Source organism: Ceratotherium simum, chromosome 13 (genome assembly GCF_057802395.1).
Source record: "Ceratotherium simum simum isolate JZ-2026a chromosome 13, ASM5780239v1, whole genome shotgun sequence".
NCBI classification, from domain to species: domain Eukaryota; kingdom Metazoa; phylum Chordata; class Mammalia; order Perissodactyla; family Rhinocerotidae; genus Ceratotherium; species Ceratotherium simum.
This window is the reverse complement of record NC_141912.1, coordinates 53,162,176-53,181,148: the sequence shown is the minus strand read 5'-3', so window position 1 is coordinate 53,181,148 and position 18,973 is coordinate 53,162,176. Positions and strand designations below refer to the sequence as shown.

Sequence of the window (18,973 nt, the reverse complement as noted above, 5' to 3'; positions counted from 1 at the left end):
GAATGGCTGAAACAAATCTATATTCTGCAAAGTGAAGAGAAAGCATACTCCAGACTGGGGAGCATCCAGCATGACTTCTGACTCTAGGACTTGAGAAATGGTACTGCTGTGACCTTGGAGATGCCAGGCTGGCTCATTTTTTTCTTTTTTGGATTACGAATCACTTGGCGATTCTGACATTAGCTGTAGATCCTCTCAAGAGAAGTGTCCCTGAATACAATTTTGTTTACAATTTCAGGGGTTCAGCACCATGAGGAGAGCATTATCAGGACCCTGGTTAAAAGCTAGCTCAGACTCACTCAGCTCATTTTTTGATGAGGAAACCCCGAGGCCCACGATGACACAGGGAAACTAGTGATAAAAGCTCAGGTGAGACCTAAGTCTCTGTCCTCAAGCTGTGCTCCTTCGCTCACACCACTGCCTCACTCTACTGCTGCTCTGGGAAGCCTTTCTACAGACGCGTCCACTTGAACTTGAAAGCGCCTGACCCTCAGGCCGTCCCTGACCGTCTCCCTGTACAGGCTCAATCACTCTAGCTCCTAGACCAAGAATTTGCTGGGGCTGGGTCGCTCAACTAGTCGGCGCTTATCCTATAAGATGCGGCAAAGGCAAGACAGCAGAGATGCACGGCAACGGTGAGGGAGGATGAATATTTGTCTCTTTCTCTCAAGCAAAGCAAACCAGAACATGCTTACCTGTTCCCTGCCACATCCAGGACGTGAAGCTCTGTGGCCTGCGACACCTCTGCAGGTATCCGGCTTAGTCTGTTGTCACGCACACAGAACACGGTGAGGCCGCAGCACCCGCCAATCTACAATGAGAAAGAAACGACATCTTTTTTCCAGGTTTTTTGGGAGATGAAGGTGGGACTGGAGTATCTTGCTTATCAAATGGCATGAAAAGGACGCATAAAATTATACCACATGATTTTAAGTCTCACTGATGACCAACTATGATTAACTTAAATCATACAAAACACTGAGTAGTCCAGTAAGTTCATAAAAATCTCTGCAATATTAAACACACGTTCTAAATTAAATCAAGGAAATAAACAATACAGTTCAAAATTTTCATTCTGAAAAGAAAGTCATTTTCCACTACTATCCAATGCAATTGCATTTTTTAAATATGTTAATAAAGTTACACAGGTCTGGACAAATATTACTTGGTAATATGGGAGTTTAAGAAGTCTAGGTTTCAAAAGTTAGGCCAAAGATCACAATCACGATCATGATCACACAAACACACACACACACACCTGTGAAGATCTGCCCATTATATTAACTTCAGTGTTGTCAGCTTTCCAATTTATTAAAAAAAAAAAAAAAAAAAAAAGGACCATCTGATAGATGATATAGCACATTAATTTCCATCATACATCTTTTAATAGCTTTTGGTTATTCACAACTTAATTGGAAATTCATTTTCATTTGAAAAACACAAAATCAATAATATTTTAGCAAAAAGTGAATTCAGTGAATACATACATTAACCTCCTTGGCCACGACCTGCTGGTAAAAGCATGTCAATCCCTGCACCAACACCAAATTCGATTACCATTTCTTTTTGTTTTTTTTAAGCAAGCAAAGGTAACTGAGGTTTGCATGAGTCTGGTCCTCAAAAAAGAAAGTAAACACAAAAGAATTCAACGATTCTCTTGAACAAATTGGCTGTGGTTTCTACAGTTAGGAAAGCTGAACCAAGGGGGTGGAAACATAACTTGATCGCAGACACAACACTCTGCAGGACTCCGTACAGGACCACAGTCTTCTTGCGCTCCTATCCTAAGAGCAATTGCTGGAAATGGCTCATGAAGGAACCTATTGACGTCTCTCTGACACATGGAAAAATACTCCAGAGCCCCCAGTTGAGGAGGGGCAAGAGGCCTGAATCTTCAGTGATATCTGAATGTATCTTCTGCCCTTTGCTATTTATATACGTGTTTAATACACGTATATATCTTTATAAGCAGAATCTATATTTATGAAATAGCTACATAATTACCTTCATGCACAATCTTATTATGTCTTCCCTTAGGAGTTAATATAAAGATTTGGAAATAATATATTTAACCACAACATTTAACCATAATGCCTGTAAAAGAAAAACATATAAGACAACATGAACTAACATTCATCTCTGGTCACCTGGAAAACACCTGGATATGTAGTGTCCCCTTATTTCTCAGTATTCATGTTTCCTATTCCAGCAAAACTGGTTTATTCACTGCCCTCTAAAATGCATATTGCATTCTCGGTCCACCATTTCTCACAGAAATGCTCTCTTCTTTCTGTCTTTCTAAATCTCACCAATCATCCAAAATTAGCTAAACATCCTCCACTCCATAAAGTCTCCCCAGAACCCAGTGGTCCATATTGACACATTGCTCTCTGTGTTTCCTTCATAATTATAGTCTACACAAACCCTCTGACAGGTCATTTGGCTGACCTACCGTTTAATTTGCAAGTTTACATGTACTCAGGGTGCTTGGCAAGAACGGGACCCATCCTGTCTACCCACAGTGAAGCCTATCTACCTACCAACACTGCTCATTTAGCTATGTCTATACACTTCTATTTATTTATTTACTTACTACGAAAGGCTGCTACTAAAGTTATTATCTATCTGCTTCTATGTGTATCAGTGGAGACCACAAAACTCTTCTTGTTTCTGCTACGAATCAATAGAGTGGCCTCTCATGTTTTATAAATATAGGGCCCCAATATCGCGTCCTAAAGAGACGTGTGACAGAATCTTTTGGGGGGTTGGCATTCTTCCTTCCCTTGAAGAAGGGAATCATCACTTTTACTCAGGTGCTCAGGAATATCAAGGAAGGAAAGGAATCAAAACCCTGAATCTTTTGAGGATTGACATGATTAGATCCTTGCTGATAAATGTAGATGATCCCAATAAAGATCTACTCATGGGAAGGAATACCCAAGGTCCTCATGGAGTGGACTCCCTCCTCCCACGACCCCTCTCCACATGGAGGGTACCTGCACTGGGGTCAGGGTTCAGTGATGGGCCTGCGAGCCATGAGGGAGGCCTTCCAGGTCAGCACGTGGCTGAGGCTGGACACGCTTCAACTCTGCCATCCCAGCCTGGCTTTGAAGAGAAGGATTTATCTGTTCCCAGGGAGGCAAAGCAGACAACATCAGTTATTCACACACATGGCCCTTGTGGTGGGACAATAAGCTCCTACAGGGTGAGTGTATTCTGGGCACTTTGTCATGAAGCTGTCCACTGCCCCAGCCACCTGTAGAATATCTGTTTTTGGGCCCTACTACTATACCATGAGAATATTTCCAATTTGTATCACGTGCATATAGTATCCATTCAAAAAAAATGAATTCATTAACTAATTAAAGTGGGTCAGAGAGGGCTCTCAAAGTTGTCAGAACAATAAAAGTTCTGGAGGAGTTAACATCCCTTAAGTATTTTAGGGGAAATAATGTGAACTCCCAGTGGAGTGTGTGAGCTGTCAACTGTGTTTATGGCCTCATTTATTTTTTTCTTTGTCCTTTTCCACTCTAATCTTACACCCATTTGAGACGCCAAGGGGTGGAAAGCAATTGTATTAAAGCCTCCCAGGCTCTCTGGGTTGTCAACACAGGCAGAGTGACCTCTGATCTCTATTGTCTGCGGCTTTTGGAAAACAACACCAACCAAGGGAGCGTGTTGCTGCAGAGCTGCTAGGGACGCCCTGATCACCCGTCACAGGCACGTGCTGTCCCAGGCAAACCTCACACAAACAGAGCCCTCTGTCCAGATCAGCCGGGAAGAGACGGCTGGGACTTTTGGCTTTTAGAAAAGATTATTACTACGCAGTCCAAACCGTAACTCAAAAGATACGGTTCTTTATAGACGTCAGAGGAGAATGCGGTACAAGGGAGGGAGTGGAGGCCTTGAGATGACACAGACCTGAGTTAGACTCTTGGTCACATGTTTTGTGGGTTCGGATATGTTACTTTAACCAAAAGTAACAATAAGGATTAAATTAAATGAAACCACATATATAATTTAGTGACTATCATAGAACCTGGCCTATTGCTGCTGCCAAATAAATGTGGTAACTATTGTTTTTCCAAGAAGTGAAAATCCCAGCTGGAAAGGATGAGTTCAGTCAACACTTGAGGGCCTGCTATGTTGCTGGAAGTCTGCCGACGCTGGCCAGCTCTTCCCTGAACGCACCTGAACTGCTTTTAAAAAACTGTCTCCCTGACAAGGTATCACCATGACATTTCGTGTTAATAATAGTGAAGAACTGACCTGAGTTCAGTATTGTATTATACATCCTAGGTGTTTTTGCTTTCTTTTGGGTTCAGGAGGTAGAGTTTACAGGTTCCTTAGTGGTCATCAGGATAAAAGGTCTATATCACTTAGAAATTCTGGGAAGCACGGTTACTGTTTAAATAACTTATTACCAGTTACGTAGGAGGCTGATATTTTTAAACTTTCTTCAACCACATAATAGCACCTTCCCAGAATACAAGGGGTTGGACTCGGATTCTCAGAATTACAGAAAGTGGCTGGGAATGCTTGCTTGGCTGTTCTGTGTCTCTTAATTCCAGATGACAGCATCCTTAACTGTTTGGCACTGATCTAATCCATCTCAAGGAGAAGGGACCTGCAGGTCACAGGGCAAACCTGTAGTCAGGTCAACCTTCACAAGTATTAATTGCCTGCAGGTGACAGCACCCCAGAGGAGATAATCAGACAGATTAAAAGAAAAAGCCTGTATTAGTCACTTTTGTCTATCTACATTCCACTTCAGGAATGCCTGCCCTAAAGTGCAAAGGAACTTTCATTTTCCTTCAGTATCTTCCTTCCAATATTATTTGTAACAGAACTGAACCCACATTTCATCCGCAAAAAGGAAAATATACAATAAGAAAATCTGGTCAAAATACAGCTTGAAGAGAAATAATACGATGTGTAATTTTAGAAACCAAAGACTATTTTTGCCTTTCCCATCATCATCTGTGGCATATTATTCAAATGTTCCCTACTTCATGAATATTTTGGAAGTCATGTGGCTTTGCGACTCGTTGAACTGTTGGGCCACTGACATCAAAATATCCACTGATAGCTATGGCATTCTTCTTTTCTAATCATAAAAAAGTAACTCAGGTTGACTGAAAAATAAAAACCACACACACACACAAAGTACAATGAAAACATAACTTAAACCAAATCCTACCACAGAGGGATAACCGGTATTAACATTTTGAGGTAAATTCTTTCAGTATTATTGCCAGGCATTTGTGATTATACACATACACTTGAACAAAATTAGGACCAACACTATAATCTTTAGCATTTTTGTTTACACGACATCAAAAACGTTTTCCCATGTCATTATGTTTCTAAAAGGATTCTTATTGACCACATAATTATTTCATTCTACAGATGTGTCACAGACTACTCAATAAATCGTCCATATTAGATGCTGCTAATAGGTTCTGTCATTTCTTTGCAGTGTGATCTTGGGTAAGTTACTTAAGTTCTCTGAGTCTTAGTTTCACAATCTGTTGGATGTTGATAATGATTTAGCTACACCTCATAGAACCGTGTGACAATTAGACACCAGTAAGCACTAAAGCACTTGGTGCAGTGCCTGGCACATGTTAGCAGCCCCTGGCACATGTTAGCAGCCCCTGTACATATCTGGCATGGCGCCTACAACAAGTTAGCTGTTCCTATAGGTACTGAGAAAAATATTCTTACGCATCATTCTTAGTGTATATCCATAATTGTTTTCTTAGGATAAATTCCCAGAAGTGGAACTGCAGAATCAAAGGGCATGCACATTTTTAAAGTTTTTAATACTAGTACCATATTCCCTTCCACAGAAGCCAAAATAATTTATACTTCCATGACAATATGTACTTTCCTGTACTCTCACCAATATTTGGTATAGTATTTTTTTTTAAATTTTGAAAATTTGATAGGTGAAAATGCTTTAACATTTTTGTGAATAATGACAGGGCTACAATTTTTTCACATTAATAGCCATTTCTATTTTTTCTCCTACGAACCACTTATTGGTTTTTGTGGGGGGTTCTTAGCTTTTATTTTTGTCCATTTTTCTACAGTGGGTACACCTTTTTTCTCAATGATGTGAAAGAATTTCTAATAGAGAAGGAGAGACCTCCTTCGTCTGTGATGTGCCCTGCCCGCAGGCTGTCCTTACCCTCTCGAAGATCAGAAATCTAACTTTCAAGTAGACAAACCCATTAACTGCGTCTTTTATGACTTATTTCTTCTTTCAAGTTGAGGAATGCCTTCTCCATCCTGAAATCCAATGGTCAACTATTTTGTTCTAATATTTTTAGGTTTTATTTTATATTATCACTTTTATTTATCAATAATTCATTTTAGAATACGATGGGAACTCACATCTTTAAAAAAGAATTTTAAAATAATAAGAAGGCAGAAAGCTACCCACAAAATGAATACTCTCTCACCACAGACACTTCTGAATATCACAATTAGTATTTATGGGTAATTAATGTTCACAGATTGCCTGATAAAAGCTTTGATGAACGATCTCCAAATCCTATCATGTCTCATTTGATTGGGTGGGTGGGATGTAGTTAGGGTCACTTTCATTTCGACTTAATAGAGACAAAAGCCTGGACTCTAAAATTGGATATATGCTCAATTTCTTCCAGCTGGAAACTCTTTCTGATGGAAGTTGTTTAAAGGGAAGATCTTGCTGGGGAAAAGTATGAAGTCACTGGCTCTCTTCCATCATACCCACGATCACACGCACACCATACCCCTCTTCCACCAATCACACTGCAACACAGCCTCTGCTCCTTCCTTCTTCCCTCCACCGAGATAGGAATCTTTTAGAGGACCTCCTTTCCCAGAAGCACACATACTTAAGCAACAGGATGGAAATAAAAGACACAAATAAGTGGTTTGAAAAATCAGAAGCATGCCACGTGTAGCAAATAAAGTGGATCCAGCCTTTCCATTCGAGAGAGGATCATGCTGACAAACTTAGCATTCACTAAATTAAATTCACTAGAATTTAGTGAAGACAGGTGAGCTGCCAAGTTATGTCTTTCAGAATTTCTGAATAACTTAAAACATAACTCACAGAAAAGCATTCTTATGAGAGAGAAAAATCTGACAAACATAACAAAATAAGGTTCCAGGCCATGCAGTCATTTTAAAAAAGCCGAGTTAAGAGGAAAATGTCCAATATTTTACAATGAAGTACACACACAGCAGTCAGCCAATTTGAATCTTCATGCATTTACGAAGCAAAATGGAAGTTAGAGATGCAACTGTGGTCTGAACAATACTTACAAGATAACAAGTTTACCTGACTTTTCTAAATTTCCAAGCAGCTAACAATTAAGAAAACAAGAGACATTCATTGATTTGTGAATGTTCACTACGAATAACACCACAAAACACAAACAGCATCTATTATTGTGACCCACACAGTACACACATTTTCCCCTCAACCATTTGGGAAAAAAAAAGGCAAACAAATGCTATTGCCCAAGGAGCTGTGCTATAAAACTGACAATCTACAATACTACCACATTAAAAAAAAGACAAAAAATAGGAAGAACTACACAGCACACCAGACCAATGGCAATTAATACAACTATGAATTTTTGGCATATAAATTGAATTGGTCAGCATTTCGGTTTAGCTACGTCATGCATGCAACTTAATTGTCCAAGAGAAAGAAGAAAAGTTTTGAAAGAAAAGAATCCAATCAGGAAAGTGCAGGATTTGGTCAAATGGTATCAAGCTTGGAGGCCGAGCGTGCGCACATACACGGTCACCGGGTATCCCCTCTACACACACACACACACACACACACACACTCGGTCACAGGGCCTACCACACTCACTGCAGAGTCACGGCACCACGGTGCTGCCCAGACGGACATGACACCATTTGGGGTCAGGAGGCCCTCGGTGTTTGGCTGCTCAGCCCCGATGGTCAGAGGCAAGCACTCAGCCATTTCTGCGGGGGTCACCAAGCCATGACCCTCAGCAGAACTGGAGACGTGTGCTCAGTGCATTTCCCACTCCAGGAGCTGAGTGTGTGTGAGGAGGAGTGAAGGTGTGCTAGATAGAAAAGACCTGATTCCTAAAAGCCCACACATTCTCTGCTTTATCAGGCAGCTGAAGGAAAAGGCACAGGCTTTATTCCTTTATAAAACTCAAGATGCCAGAAAACCAATCATAATTTCTCAGAAATGGATAAAACCTGATAGCTAACTAAAATGCCTTGAAGCTAGAAATATTTTCACAATACCTTCCCTTTTCACATCATGAAAAGCTGTTCTAGTAAATTTATATGGACACACAGCACGCACTTCATAACCCTCTAAACAGCAACACTGAGCACAAGCTTCACTCTCTTCAAGTAAAAGAGGACTGGTGTTAAAATCATGGTGATGGATTTACAAAAACAGAATTCTCAAGTTCTTGTTGAGAACGTATTCCTTTGAAAGAGAGCATCAAGAGAGGAAGAGGGAAGTCGGGGGGTGGGTGGTGAAACTTACTGGGGATTAACACTACACTTAAAAGTGCTCTCTAGGGCATTTACCTTGAAAATATTCCTAAAATGTATTAAGTTTCTAAAATGCCCACACTAAAGATAATTTGACCTTTCTTTACCAAACCAAGGTCCTGCCGTCCCTCAGGGTCACACAGATGAAAAGGTCACGCTGAAGCCATATTAGCAGAGGTGCCAAGCTTTCACTGGCTAGTGAAAGAGCAGTGGGCTGGCCGTCGGGAGACACATCTTTGGAACCCACTTCTACCGACTCCTAGCCGTGTGAGGCCTAGTAAGGAAAGCTGCTCACTGGCCTCAGTTTCCTCCTCTATACAATGAGGAAATCCTCAGGACCTCAAAAGCTGTGAGGACTCAATGAGTTAACATACATGAAAGCACCTAGTACAGGACATGGCTTTGAGAGCGAAAGTCATAAATGTTTTCTACTTCTGTGTGTGTCCAATCCATTACCCAGCTACACGTGCTATTCAACAAGAGGAAGATTAATGTTCAGAATAACATTCAGCTCTGTGTTTTGGTTTATCACTTAGAGACTGGAACCAAAACATTCGGATTAGCAGAGCCTCTTAGTTGTGTCCCAACTTTGCTGAGATGTACACTAAAGTCGTTCTGCAGGTAACAGTTTTATTTAGACACCAGCATCCAGATTAAACGTGTGTCAGAATATAATCGCATTTATAATAAATATCCTCATGTTTCCACTCAGGAACGCTGGCCGTCTTCCCCAGGGAGAAGACTGGGATACGGAGGATACAGCACCAAGATGACCAAAGGAAAGAAGAAACCAGGCCAAGTTCAGACACCCCGAGTAGTGCCCTAGAAGTAAGAAGCCCTCCAGTTCTGATTGGTTGGATGGCAGCTTTGAAATTATTCCAAGACAGATGTTGGAAAGGGTCAAAACAGGGCAATACAAAGGAAACTGCACCTGGCCAGCGATCATATCATACAACACCACACCTTTTTCAGGTGAGGCCCCGCAGAGGGGAGGGGCTCACTGACAGCTCATTTGATGGCGGGGGTAGGGGGGCGGGGAGAGAGAGATGGTTTAAACTTAGTTTTAGGCTTTACTGCTAATACAAAAACCCAGCTTAGTACTACCCAGCTCTAATCAACTTCTCCTAGTTCCAAACAGAAAGTATGCCTTCTCTTTAAACAATGCACTAGCTGCCTCCTTGTTTGATCCACTGTGGGCTTCCTCCTCATCCTCGGCATCTTCACTTCCCCGGACAGAACTTACACACCTCTAAGTCCACACAGCTACTCTCCACAGTGGATGGTGACAGTCGTCTTCTCTCCTGCTTGGAGCATTGGCAAAAAAAATCCTACGAATCTGACTACAGCTTCCCATTTGCCTTCCTCTACGTGAATGCCTTGTGAAGAGTTCCTTCCCTCTCCCAGACACGAACACTGCCTGGTGTCAGTCTCCACCCAGGAACAGGGCTGCATCAAGAGCATCTCATTTTTATAATTCCAATGGCTTCTGGGACAGTTTAATGTCACATTAAACTCAAAGTCATCCACTTCCTCTGCCAAACTCCCCGTTTCTGTCAATGATGTCACCATTCGCTGTACGTCAAGCCCAAAACGTCAATCTCTCCCTTTCTCCCATTTAAAAACCTATCAGTGCACTTTTCCCGGCACTGCTCCCAGTCATAGGGACCACCGACTGTCTTTAATGTTACTGATGACCATTCTTTGGTATAATTCCTCCAACCATCTCTATACTCATAGATGAGGGTTCATACTTGTAAAAAGTACCACATAAGTCTTTTCAAGTATTTGACATTTTTGATCCCTTGTTATTATTTCTTTATAATTATTATTAGATTTTTTTTAAGCACATACCTCTTTTGGTAAAGACACTAATTTATTTCTGTCTGCATTCAAGTTGCTCAACTTCTTAAGTTTTCCAATGCTCTTAGGTAAGGTCTGTTAAAATAACATTTTTATTATTAATTTAACATATTTTTTTAACATGGCTCACAGTAAAACAGATCTTTTCAAGGACTTAAAGAATATAATCTCATCCTGAAAGAAAAGTAATAGTTCTTCCTGAATATCAGATTTTTTAAAGCTCACTTGGGGGATGTGGAATTAAATATTTTGCATCTTTGTTGAAATGAGAGTATGCTTCAATGAAATGAAGCCAAATGTACAACCCAGGAACAAAGATACACCTGTTAAAGAGGTAACGAAGGCTCTTTAACTCAAGGAGTGAGACTCTGCACCCTCGAGATACATCCCTTCCCTGCCTGCACCTTCGAGAGCCACGCTGAGGTGGTCGTCAGATGACTGTGGAAGCCAGAGCTGGGGCGGGAATCAGAACCTGGGCAGGGTGCTGTGAGGCCGGGGGAAGAGACAGGGCTGGCGTGGGGAGCAGGGCCCTGCAGGAGCCAGGCCGGGGCCCACGGGGGGTCTTCAACACTCTCACGGAATCCAAGGGTGACGGTTATTTTTAAAATTGTTATGATTACGACTTGTAAGCCTAAAACCACAGACCAGGCCGAGAGGACTTGGTCTCTCCCATCGCACCTGCCAGAGGAGGCTGCTGGGGCCACCTGAGGAGGGACGCTGCCAGCCTCCCCATCAGCTCTGCGTCCTCGGTCCACTCTCGCTGTCTTTTTCTGCTCTTTTCATCCAAAAAGCATTACTTAATCTTTTTATACAGAAAGAAGAAAAGGAAAGAAAGAGGAAAAAGGAGAAGGAAAGTAGGAGGGAAAATAAAGTGACAAAATGAAGACAGAGAAGAGAGAAAGGTGGGAAAGTAAACTGAAAAGGAATAGCAGCTACCAGACAGAGAGGAGAAAAGGAGAAGATGAAGTGATAAACGAAGGACTGAGGAAGCAGCTGGAAGTGAGCAGGCAAGTGAGACTCGCCATCACCTGCTAACTTACCCTGGGAGGTGGTGCAGGCCCAGGCCTGGCCCTTGGTAGGACGGGGAGGCTGCATCCGAAGGCGCAGCCACCTCCAGCCAGTTTCCGGGATGAGGTGAGATCAAAGCTCAAAGCCCACCGGATACCACTCCCCAGCTCCCCACCAAGGAGCATTCCTCCCCAGTGCCACCAAGGCTCTCCCTGGCCAGCCAGCATTCCACCTCTTCTCTCACTCTTCCCATTTGCTCGAGAACCCAGAGAAAACGACGTTTCCTCCGGTGGGCTGGACACCACGGCAGAGGCAGCAGCACTCCACCCACGGCAGTGTACCCCTACACTCACTGGGACCTCCGTGAAGAGACGGTTCAGTCCCTGTCCTGGAAGCACACAAGTAGGAGCCACACTCTGACAGGGGAGCTCATCTTGACATCATGCATTTGCCTCCCAAGTCCCTTTTGTAGATATAACATAAGGAAATTTCCATTTAGTCCACCCAAACTACAAATGAGTAGAATCGACCTTAATAAGCCTTATGATCTAGAAGCCACACTATCAACACCCGTCTGCACGCACAGACCACACGCACCAGGAGCTGGTTCTCGGTGAGAACTAGTTCCGTGAGGCTTTCACAGTCCCCGACGGCCTCAGGCAGCTGTGCGAGTCTGTTCTGATCCACCTTCAAGATCGACAGTTTCTTCAGTTTTCCTGTAAAAGGATTATTTAAATTCATTAGCTACAATTGTTTTCCTAACCATCACTTGGTATTTCCCATCTGCTGTTCTTTTTGTTTTTAATAGTTACTCATTTTTCTCCCTCACCCAGCTTTCCACATTATGAAATTATATCATTCTCATTTAGATCACTAAAAGTTGAGAGTCAAAATAATTTGTTCAGAACATCAAAAACAGTCAGCAATTAGAAGCAAATCATTTAAAAAGTCACTACCTAAAAATATATCAAAGCCAGAAAATTTAAAGAAAAACAAACACCTGGCTCTTGAAGGATCTTTAAGGATGGGAGATGTTTCATGAACAGAGGAGAGACTTTTGTCTTACTCCAAGAATCATCCTTACTAAAAACAAAAACAGTAAGTGTAGTTTATTCTACCACCTATGAATGGAAATGACTCAGTGAAGATCCCTATAATGAAGTATTTCTATATGTGCAGAATGAGATGGTAATCTACGAAAAGCCATAGTAAGGACTGAGTCTATTTCACTCAGGGCAAGAAGACTGGATGGACTGGTGATGCCCTCAAGCCCCGGAAAAGAAGTATGGTTTACTGCAGCCTCTTCAGAGTCCCCACTGAGCGAAAGAAATCCTAAACCATTCAGATTCTCATTTTCAACCACAGCTCAGGGGACAGAGTCTACAGAGCAGATGTCCTCTGTTACCTCCTGAGAGCGGCTGGCATGATGACACTCTGTCCAGTAAAATCAGAAAACAGGCTCCATCTTAAAAGAGACATAAAGCTGGAGAAAGGGAAACGCTGAAAGGATTAACTTGCCTGGTGTGCAGTCACAGGGCAAGGCAGAACTAACTGGCTCTTAAGCTCTTTACTTAGCACAATCAATAACCCACTAACGCTGCCCCAGAGGGTTTCCACCTGTCCTCAGGGACAGGAGCCGCGTGAGCATTCTCCACTGGGCACGCTGAGTCATACACCAACACGTCTCACCCCAACAGAGGAGTCTCCTTAACAATATTACTGGCAAGTGTTCCTGCAGTCTCTCCTTGAATACTTCTGGAGACAGGGTACTCATTTCTTTACTAAGCAGCCCAAACTCATTTGTAACAAATATCTTTTTAAAGCTCTTTCTTAAATCAAATTGAGACTTACAGTCCTTTCATCTCACCCAAATGAACTAGAAGGTGTAATAAATCGCATCCTCCTTCTACCTGACAGCCTTTCAAATACTTCAAGTCAGCCCTCTCAGGCCTCCTACTTCTTCCTATTCCAAGCAACAAAACACCCCCAGTTCCCACAGCTGCTCTCAGATGCCATCTATGACTGGCAGTGAACATTTCTACCACGAGTCAGACTCCCCATCGATATTCCAACTAACCTGAACAAAAGGCAGAGTGTGCACTCCTGCCGAGCCCTACGACCAGTTGCTACCTGCATCTTGACCAAACACCAGAAAGGAAGTGGTCCTCTGTCATACAGCATCCACAACTACTGAAAATCTTGCAAAAACTTCCTTTGAAGTTTTGAATAAAAGTTAAATGAAGGTCAAAGACAACAATCCTACGACACCTATACGGTTAAATATAGTTTCTGACAATTTCTAAGCGGCTTTGCAGACATGGAGCTGCCAGTCCACGTCTGTTTATACCTTCTCGGTTTGAGTTTATTTTCTCACACTGGACTGAACTCCTTCATGATAAAGGAAATGTCTGGACTAATTTTTTCGTTAAAGGAAATAGCATAGGATGATTAAAGGAAAAAGATTATTCACAATGTGCTAGAAAAGGCTCAACCCAAGCACACCATCCTGCCCATAACAGCCCTTCCCTAGTCATGCAATAAGGTCAAAGTTACTTTCTCATAAACTATTTAGGATGCTCAATGAGAAATTTCTTAGTGATTGCTCATAGGCTTGAAACACATTCTATTATTTGGGCTAATCTCTACTGAAATCATTGGGACAAGATGCAGATGAAAGAGATATGAGTGAACAACTCATAAGTAATAATACCTATAATTGCTACCAAACCAGACGACAGAGATACTTGCATATAGAGAAACTTAAATTGTATTCAATACCCTTTGCATTCCTTCTTTTAAAACAAACACTGAGGCGACTGAGGGAGCCACATCCCCAGCACCTGACAGCAGTAACCAAAGGATCAGAGCATGCCCCATGTGACCGAGCACAGCCAGCACCTTCAGTAGTCAGTTATTGTCAATACTTACCGATGCCATCCGGAATCGCTTCTAGTAAGTTCTGGGAAATGACTAAATCCGTTAATGAAGTCAGGCCACTGATTTCTTCAGGAAGTCTTTCCAACCTGTTTTCAGAGACATCTAAGCACAGCAGGTTCTTCAGATTTCCTATCTCCTACATCAATGACATAGAAAAAGAAACTCATGCTTAAACCTGTCATAGTACAGAGGACTTCATTACAGTGGTCTTTTCGCAATCAAATCCCAAAGTAGTCCTAAGGATGTTTCTTTAGTGTGTATTTAAATGTGAAGGCTGGAGTAAATTTCCAGACCCCCTTCCAATAAAAACGGGAAGCTGTGTGAATCACAGACGCAGAGCTGGGAGGGATGCCAAGCCCTCCAACTTCAGGCAGGCCTGGAATCATTCTCACTTACAGATGAAGAGACTGGCACTGAGAGAGAACAAATGACTTTAAAGTAACACGATTAGGGGAAAAAAAAAAGGAATCTAGAAGCCAGTTCTCCTAGTTTGGAATCAATCACTTAGCAAGCAGCTTACACTTCAGGGTGACCCTGCGATTCTCTCTGTTGAGAAACCACCTACTTTATATCTCCCACGACAGGTAGTTCTTGTTACAACAAATATCGATGCAACTGTTCCCCAGCAAAACTGGAGCAGAAGACCCACTGGCACCTTTAACATCCACAGAAGAGAGAATCACACCACTTTTCATGAAAACAGCCTATCCAGGTTGGGCAAAGTACTTCAATGAGTCTAACATTCTGTTCAACAGTTATCTTACCTTCCATTCACAAAATGCATATTTTCTCTCTTATAACTGCCTCCACATTTCCATTTTCACCACCACTATATTAAATTCCTACTCTCGTTATCTTTTCACCTAGACGGTTGGCTCTGGTCTTGACTCTCCCTACTCCAGTCTGTTCTACAAACTGTGCTTCCATATTTCCATCCTGGAAACATAGCTGGCTCTAGTCACGTAATCAGACCACCCTTCTACTCAAAACATGTCTAGTGGCACCCTGGTGTCTACATAAGTACCGATTCCTCAATCTGTATTTAATTTGGTCTCATCTATTCTTTCCAGCTTCCCTCCTACCTAATATGCATCCTATGATCCCACTCCTGTATTTCCTATCTATAGGAAACCAGACTACATTTCTACTAATTTCATGCCAGACCCCTGAAGTTGTTCTACTTTTTCATTAATTTCTTTTAATGATGTCTTTGTATCCTTTTCCTTCTATCATCAATGAAGATAGGAAAATAAATCTTATTATTTGAGACTGCCTGATGTATTTAGTCCTGGTTTAATAGAAAGTTATCAAGAGGGGCAAATGAGATGTTTAAATAAGCATTTATAACATGACCACTGGAGTTTTAATTTTTTTGTCGTTAGGATGTGGCATTTTGCACACACTCATGTATACACATCTGTATATATACTCTTTCCCCATCATGTCCAATAGCTGATATTTTATTACTTTCCTGATAACTTTCTGGCATTTTTCCCCCATCCTTTGACTGCTAAAGTAACTAGAATTCTCTCAATATGGATTTCTCATAATTTCCTGGGGAAATCTAAGTATTAATCAAACCTTCACCCATGTCAGTTGCTGACCTGTCGTCCCTTTTCCCCAAATGCAGCCAAGACTTCAGAAATCAACTCAAACTAGTTCCTTAGTTCCATTAGTCGTAAGTGATGTCATGGTAATGTCAGTGCTATAACTACAACAATTAAAATCGTACTTAAGTACTTTTTTCTGGTGTCAGACTTCCCTGTGTTGCTATGGCATTCCCCACCTCAAGCGCACAGCCCCACCACAACTGGTGCACACAGCTGAGCAGAGACAGCATCCGAATTACTTTAAAATATCAGCACCCAGACCATCATGAAACGTATTCTGACTTCACAGACTGGCTGTGAGATACATCAAAAAATAAAATTCAGTATTCTTTTGCTAGAGCAAAAGAAAATAAGGGGAAATGCCTGTTTGTTGTTGTTGTTCATTTGTTATTTTAGGTTTCTCTCTCAACCAACCAGAAGGCGGGCCTGCTTCCTGGGACCCCATGAGATAACTACCCATTCAGCAGTCTATACAAGGTTCCATTTCATTTGGAACATGGTTCTCACATGAGGAAAAACCAGAACACCATAACATTCTAGCTAAACCATAAGCAATACTTGGAAACAATATGAAATAAAAGCTTTTAACGTTACTTTTACATCAACTATTGCAGGGCAAAATGTGGTCAAAATTATCTCAAAGCACTTGGCACATCACAAAGGATGGCAGAAATGTACACCATCAGAGTCAGGGGCCCCGGTAATTTACGAACTTGCTGGGCTTGAAGTAAGCCCTGGGGGAAGCAAGGGTGAAATAAAAACCAGACTTCACAAACTGAAGGATCTATTTACTATCTTTAGAAATGCTGGGGTGAAGCTTTTAATTTTTCTATGGCAATGTAGCATGATGAATGTAGCAATATATTTTTCCAAATGTGCTTTTTCAACTTATGTTTTTGGTTTTCAAGATCCCTTTTACATAACATCTCATGTGGAAGTAGGGAGTATATGACAGTGGTGGTGGCTGTTGTTTTATGTTTTGGGGGTGATGATGTGAAATTACCACTTACCTGAGGTAATTCTGACAGCTGATTTCCGTCCAACCAGAGATCCTTTAGGTGGAAGAGAGCTCCAATTGATTCTGGCTGAAACAAAAAAATAATGTTACGGTAACGAAGATCCAATTTTCAGTCTTCCATTAAGAAAGAAAGATTCCTAATTCAACAGTTAATAATTGGGTACAACAGATGATGTTTCTTAGGACTTCTCCCCCTTCCTAAAAGCACCCCCAACACTCTCCAAGAATGTCAGTCATTTCCACTCACGTCCATCGTCTCTAGTCCTGACCCTCCCCAGTCCTGAATCATGATTCCTAACCTGTGTGAACTGAAGCACATTCGTTAACGTCGCCAACTGTATCTGTGGAAATGCTGGTTTATAAGCATCCCTACAGATCCCCCCAAAAATATTTTGTGATCATAACTAAGTTAAATTCAAATCTCTCTTCAATACAAACTTACCAAATTATATATTTCATTGTTTCCTAAATCAAGTTCTTCTAGTCTCCGTAGCTGGGTAAGAGAGCTATAAAAAAAAAAAAACAACAACAAGGAGCTCTTAGTACTTAGAAATGCTGAGCAATGTGATATTCCTCACTTGGACTAGTTTCCAAAAATAAGATTCATTTGGATTTTATAGCAGTAAACATTGCATAGGAAGGACTATTAAGAGAAGACTGGCATCTCCCAAACTTTCCAAAAGATACAGAATCTCTTTTTAACAAAATACTGTAGTCTTTTTTTTTTTCTTTAATGTTTAAAGAAATTCACTCAGTGCAAAATCCCCTCTTATTTTCCCCAGAGACTCACTCAGGAAGATATGTAAGAAGATTCTCTCTTAGTTCCAGTGAAGCCAGGTTATAAAGACTAGAAATGAACAGAAGAAAAAAGTATAAGGAAAATTCCTGAGATTCTTCCTCTTCCCCCGTCATACACACACTCCACAAGTAGCAACCCAACAAAATCTTGCATATCACCTCTCAGAGGGAAAACATCTATGATCACCACCCCCACCAAAAACAACATAATCTCTACCTCCCAAATTTTACTAGTAAAATAAAAAGAGTAGTGTTATCATTATAAGGCACCCTCATTCAAATACCTTGTACATTTGACATGTGAAAATAACTCTCTAGTCATTGAAAGACCACCACTCCTGGGACCAAGACAAAAGCCGAATATGTGCTTCTAGACTTGAGAATGTCAAAAATGTGCTGTTACCATAAAAACAGTCACAACTTTGGGGCCGGCCCGGTGGTGCAAGCAGTTAAGTGCTCGAGCTCCGCTGCGGTGGCCCGGGGTTCACCCGTTTGGATCCCGGGTGTGCACCGACGCACCGCTTGGCAAGCCATGCTGTGGAGGCAACCCATATAAAGTGGAGGAAGATGGGCACAGATGTTAGCCCAGGGCCAGTCTTCCTCAGCAAAATAAAGAGGAGGATTGGCAGATGTTAGCTCAGGGCTGATCTTCTCACAAAAAAAAAAAACAGTAACAACTTTAATCTCACAGAGCTCAGAGCTCTTCTTCCAAACATCAGAGACCATCCCTGTTTGAAAGGAGTGGGCATCTCAGTCCAGAGAGTCCAAGTCCTCTACTTAAGATCATACGCTCACACACAGCAAGCGGCAGCAGCGTTACAGAAGTAACTGCAATTAAATGCATCAGCGATAATGTAGTAAAGCACCTCACATGGTCCCTGGAACAAAAGACTGACTCAACAAATGGTAGCAATAATGTTGCTTTTATTCTTATTAAACCCCAGAATGGTGCTCTTTTCAGCAGATTCTCCTGCCTCTTGGGTGTAATCCACATTTATGGGGGGCACAGAGAAAGGAGACAGATGTTTTCCCCAGACACTGATTATCTGGGTCGGATCTGCACAGGCAGAACCCTCACATATCCTAGTGAAATCAGCACAGGCACGACACACTGATTCAGAAGATAACCAATTCATCTGTTACTCCAACAGGCACTGTACTAAGCTCTATACCAATCGAAAACTCAAGCTTGTGC

General features: G+C 41.7%; 1 protein-coding gene across 1 annotated transcript in view; it reads right to left on the bottom strand.

Moving 5' to 3' along the window:
- Positions 1–18,973, bottom strand: part of LRRC1 (leucine rich repeat containing 1) — a 124,178-nt gene that overhangs the window by 11,631 nt on the left and 93,574 nt on the right. Inside the window, exons 5-11 of the mRNA XM_004424009.3 lie at positions 17,771–17,827; positions 17,423–17,486; positions 16,973–17,047; positions 14,344–14,488; positions 12,013–12,131; positions 10,399–10,482; positions 696–811 (exon numbers count right to left, since the gene is read on the bottom strand). Coding sequence (XP_004424066.1) covers positions 696–811; positions 10,399–10,482; positions 12,013–12,131; positions 14,344–14,488; positions 16,973–17,047; positions 17,423–17,486; positions 17,771–17,827 — 660 coding nt within the window. The remainder of the gene's footprint in view (positions 1–695; positions 812–10,398; positions 10,483–12,012; positions 12,132–14,343; positions 14,489–16,972; positions 17,048–17,422; positions 17,487–17,770; positions 17,828–18,973) is intronic.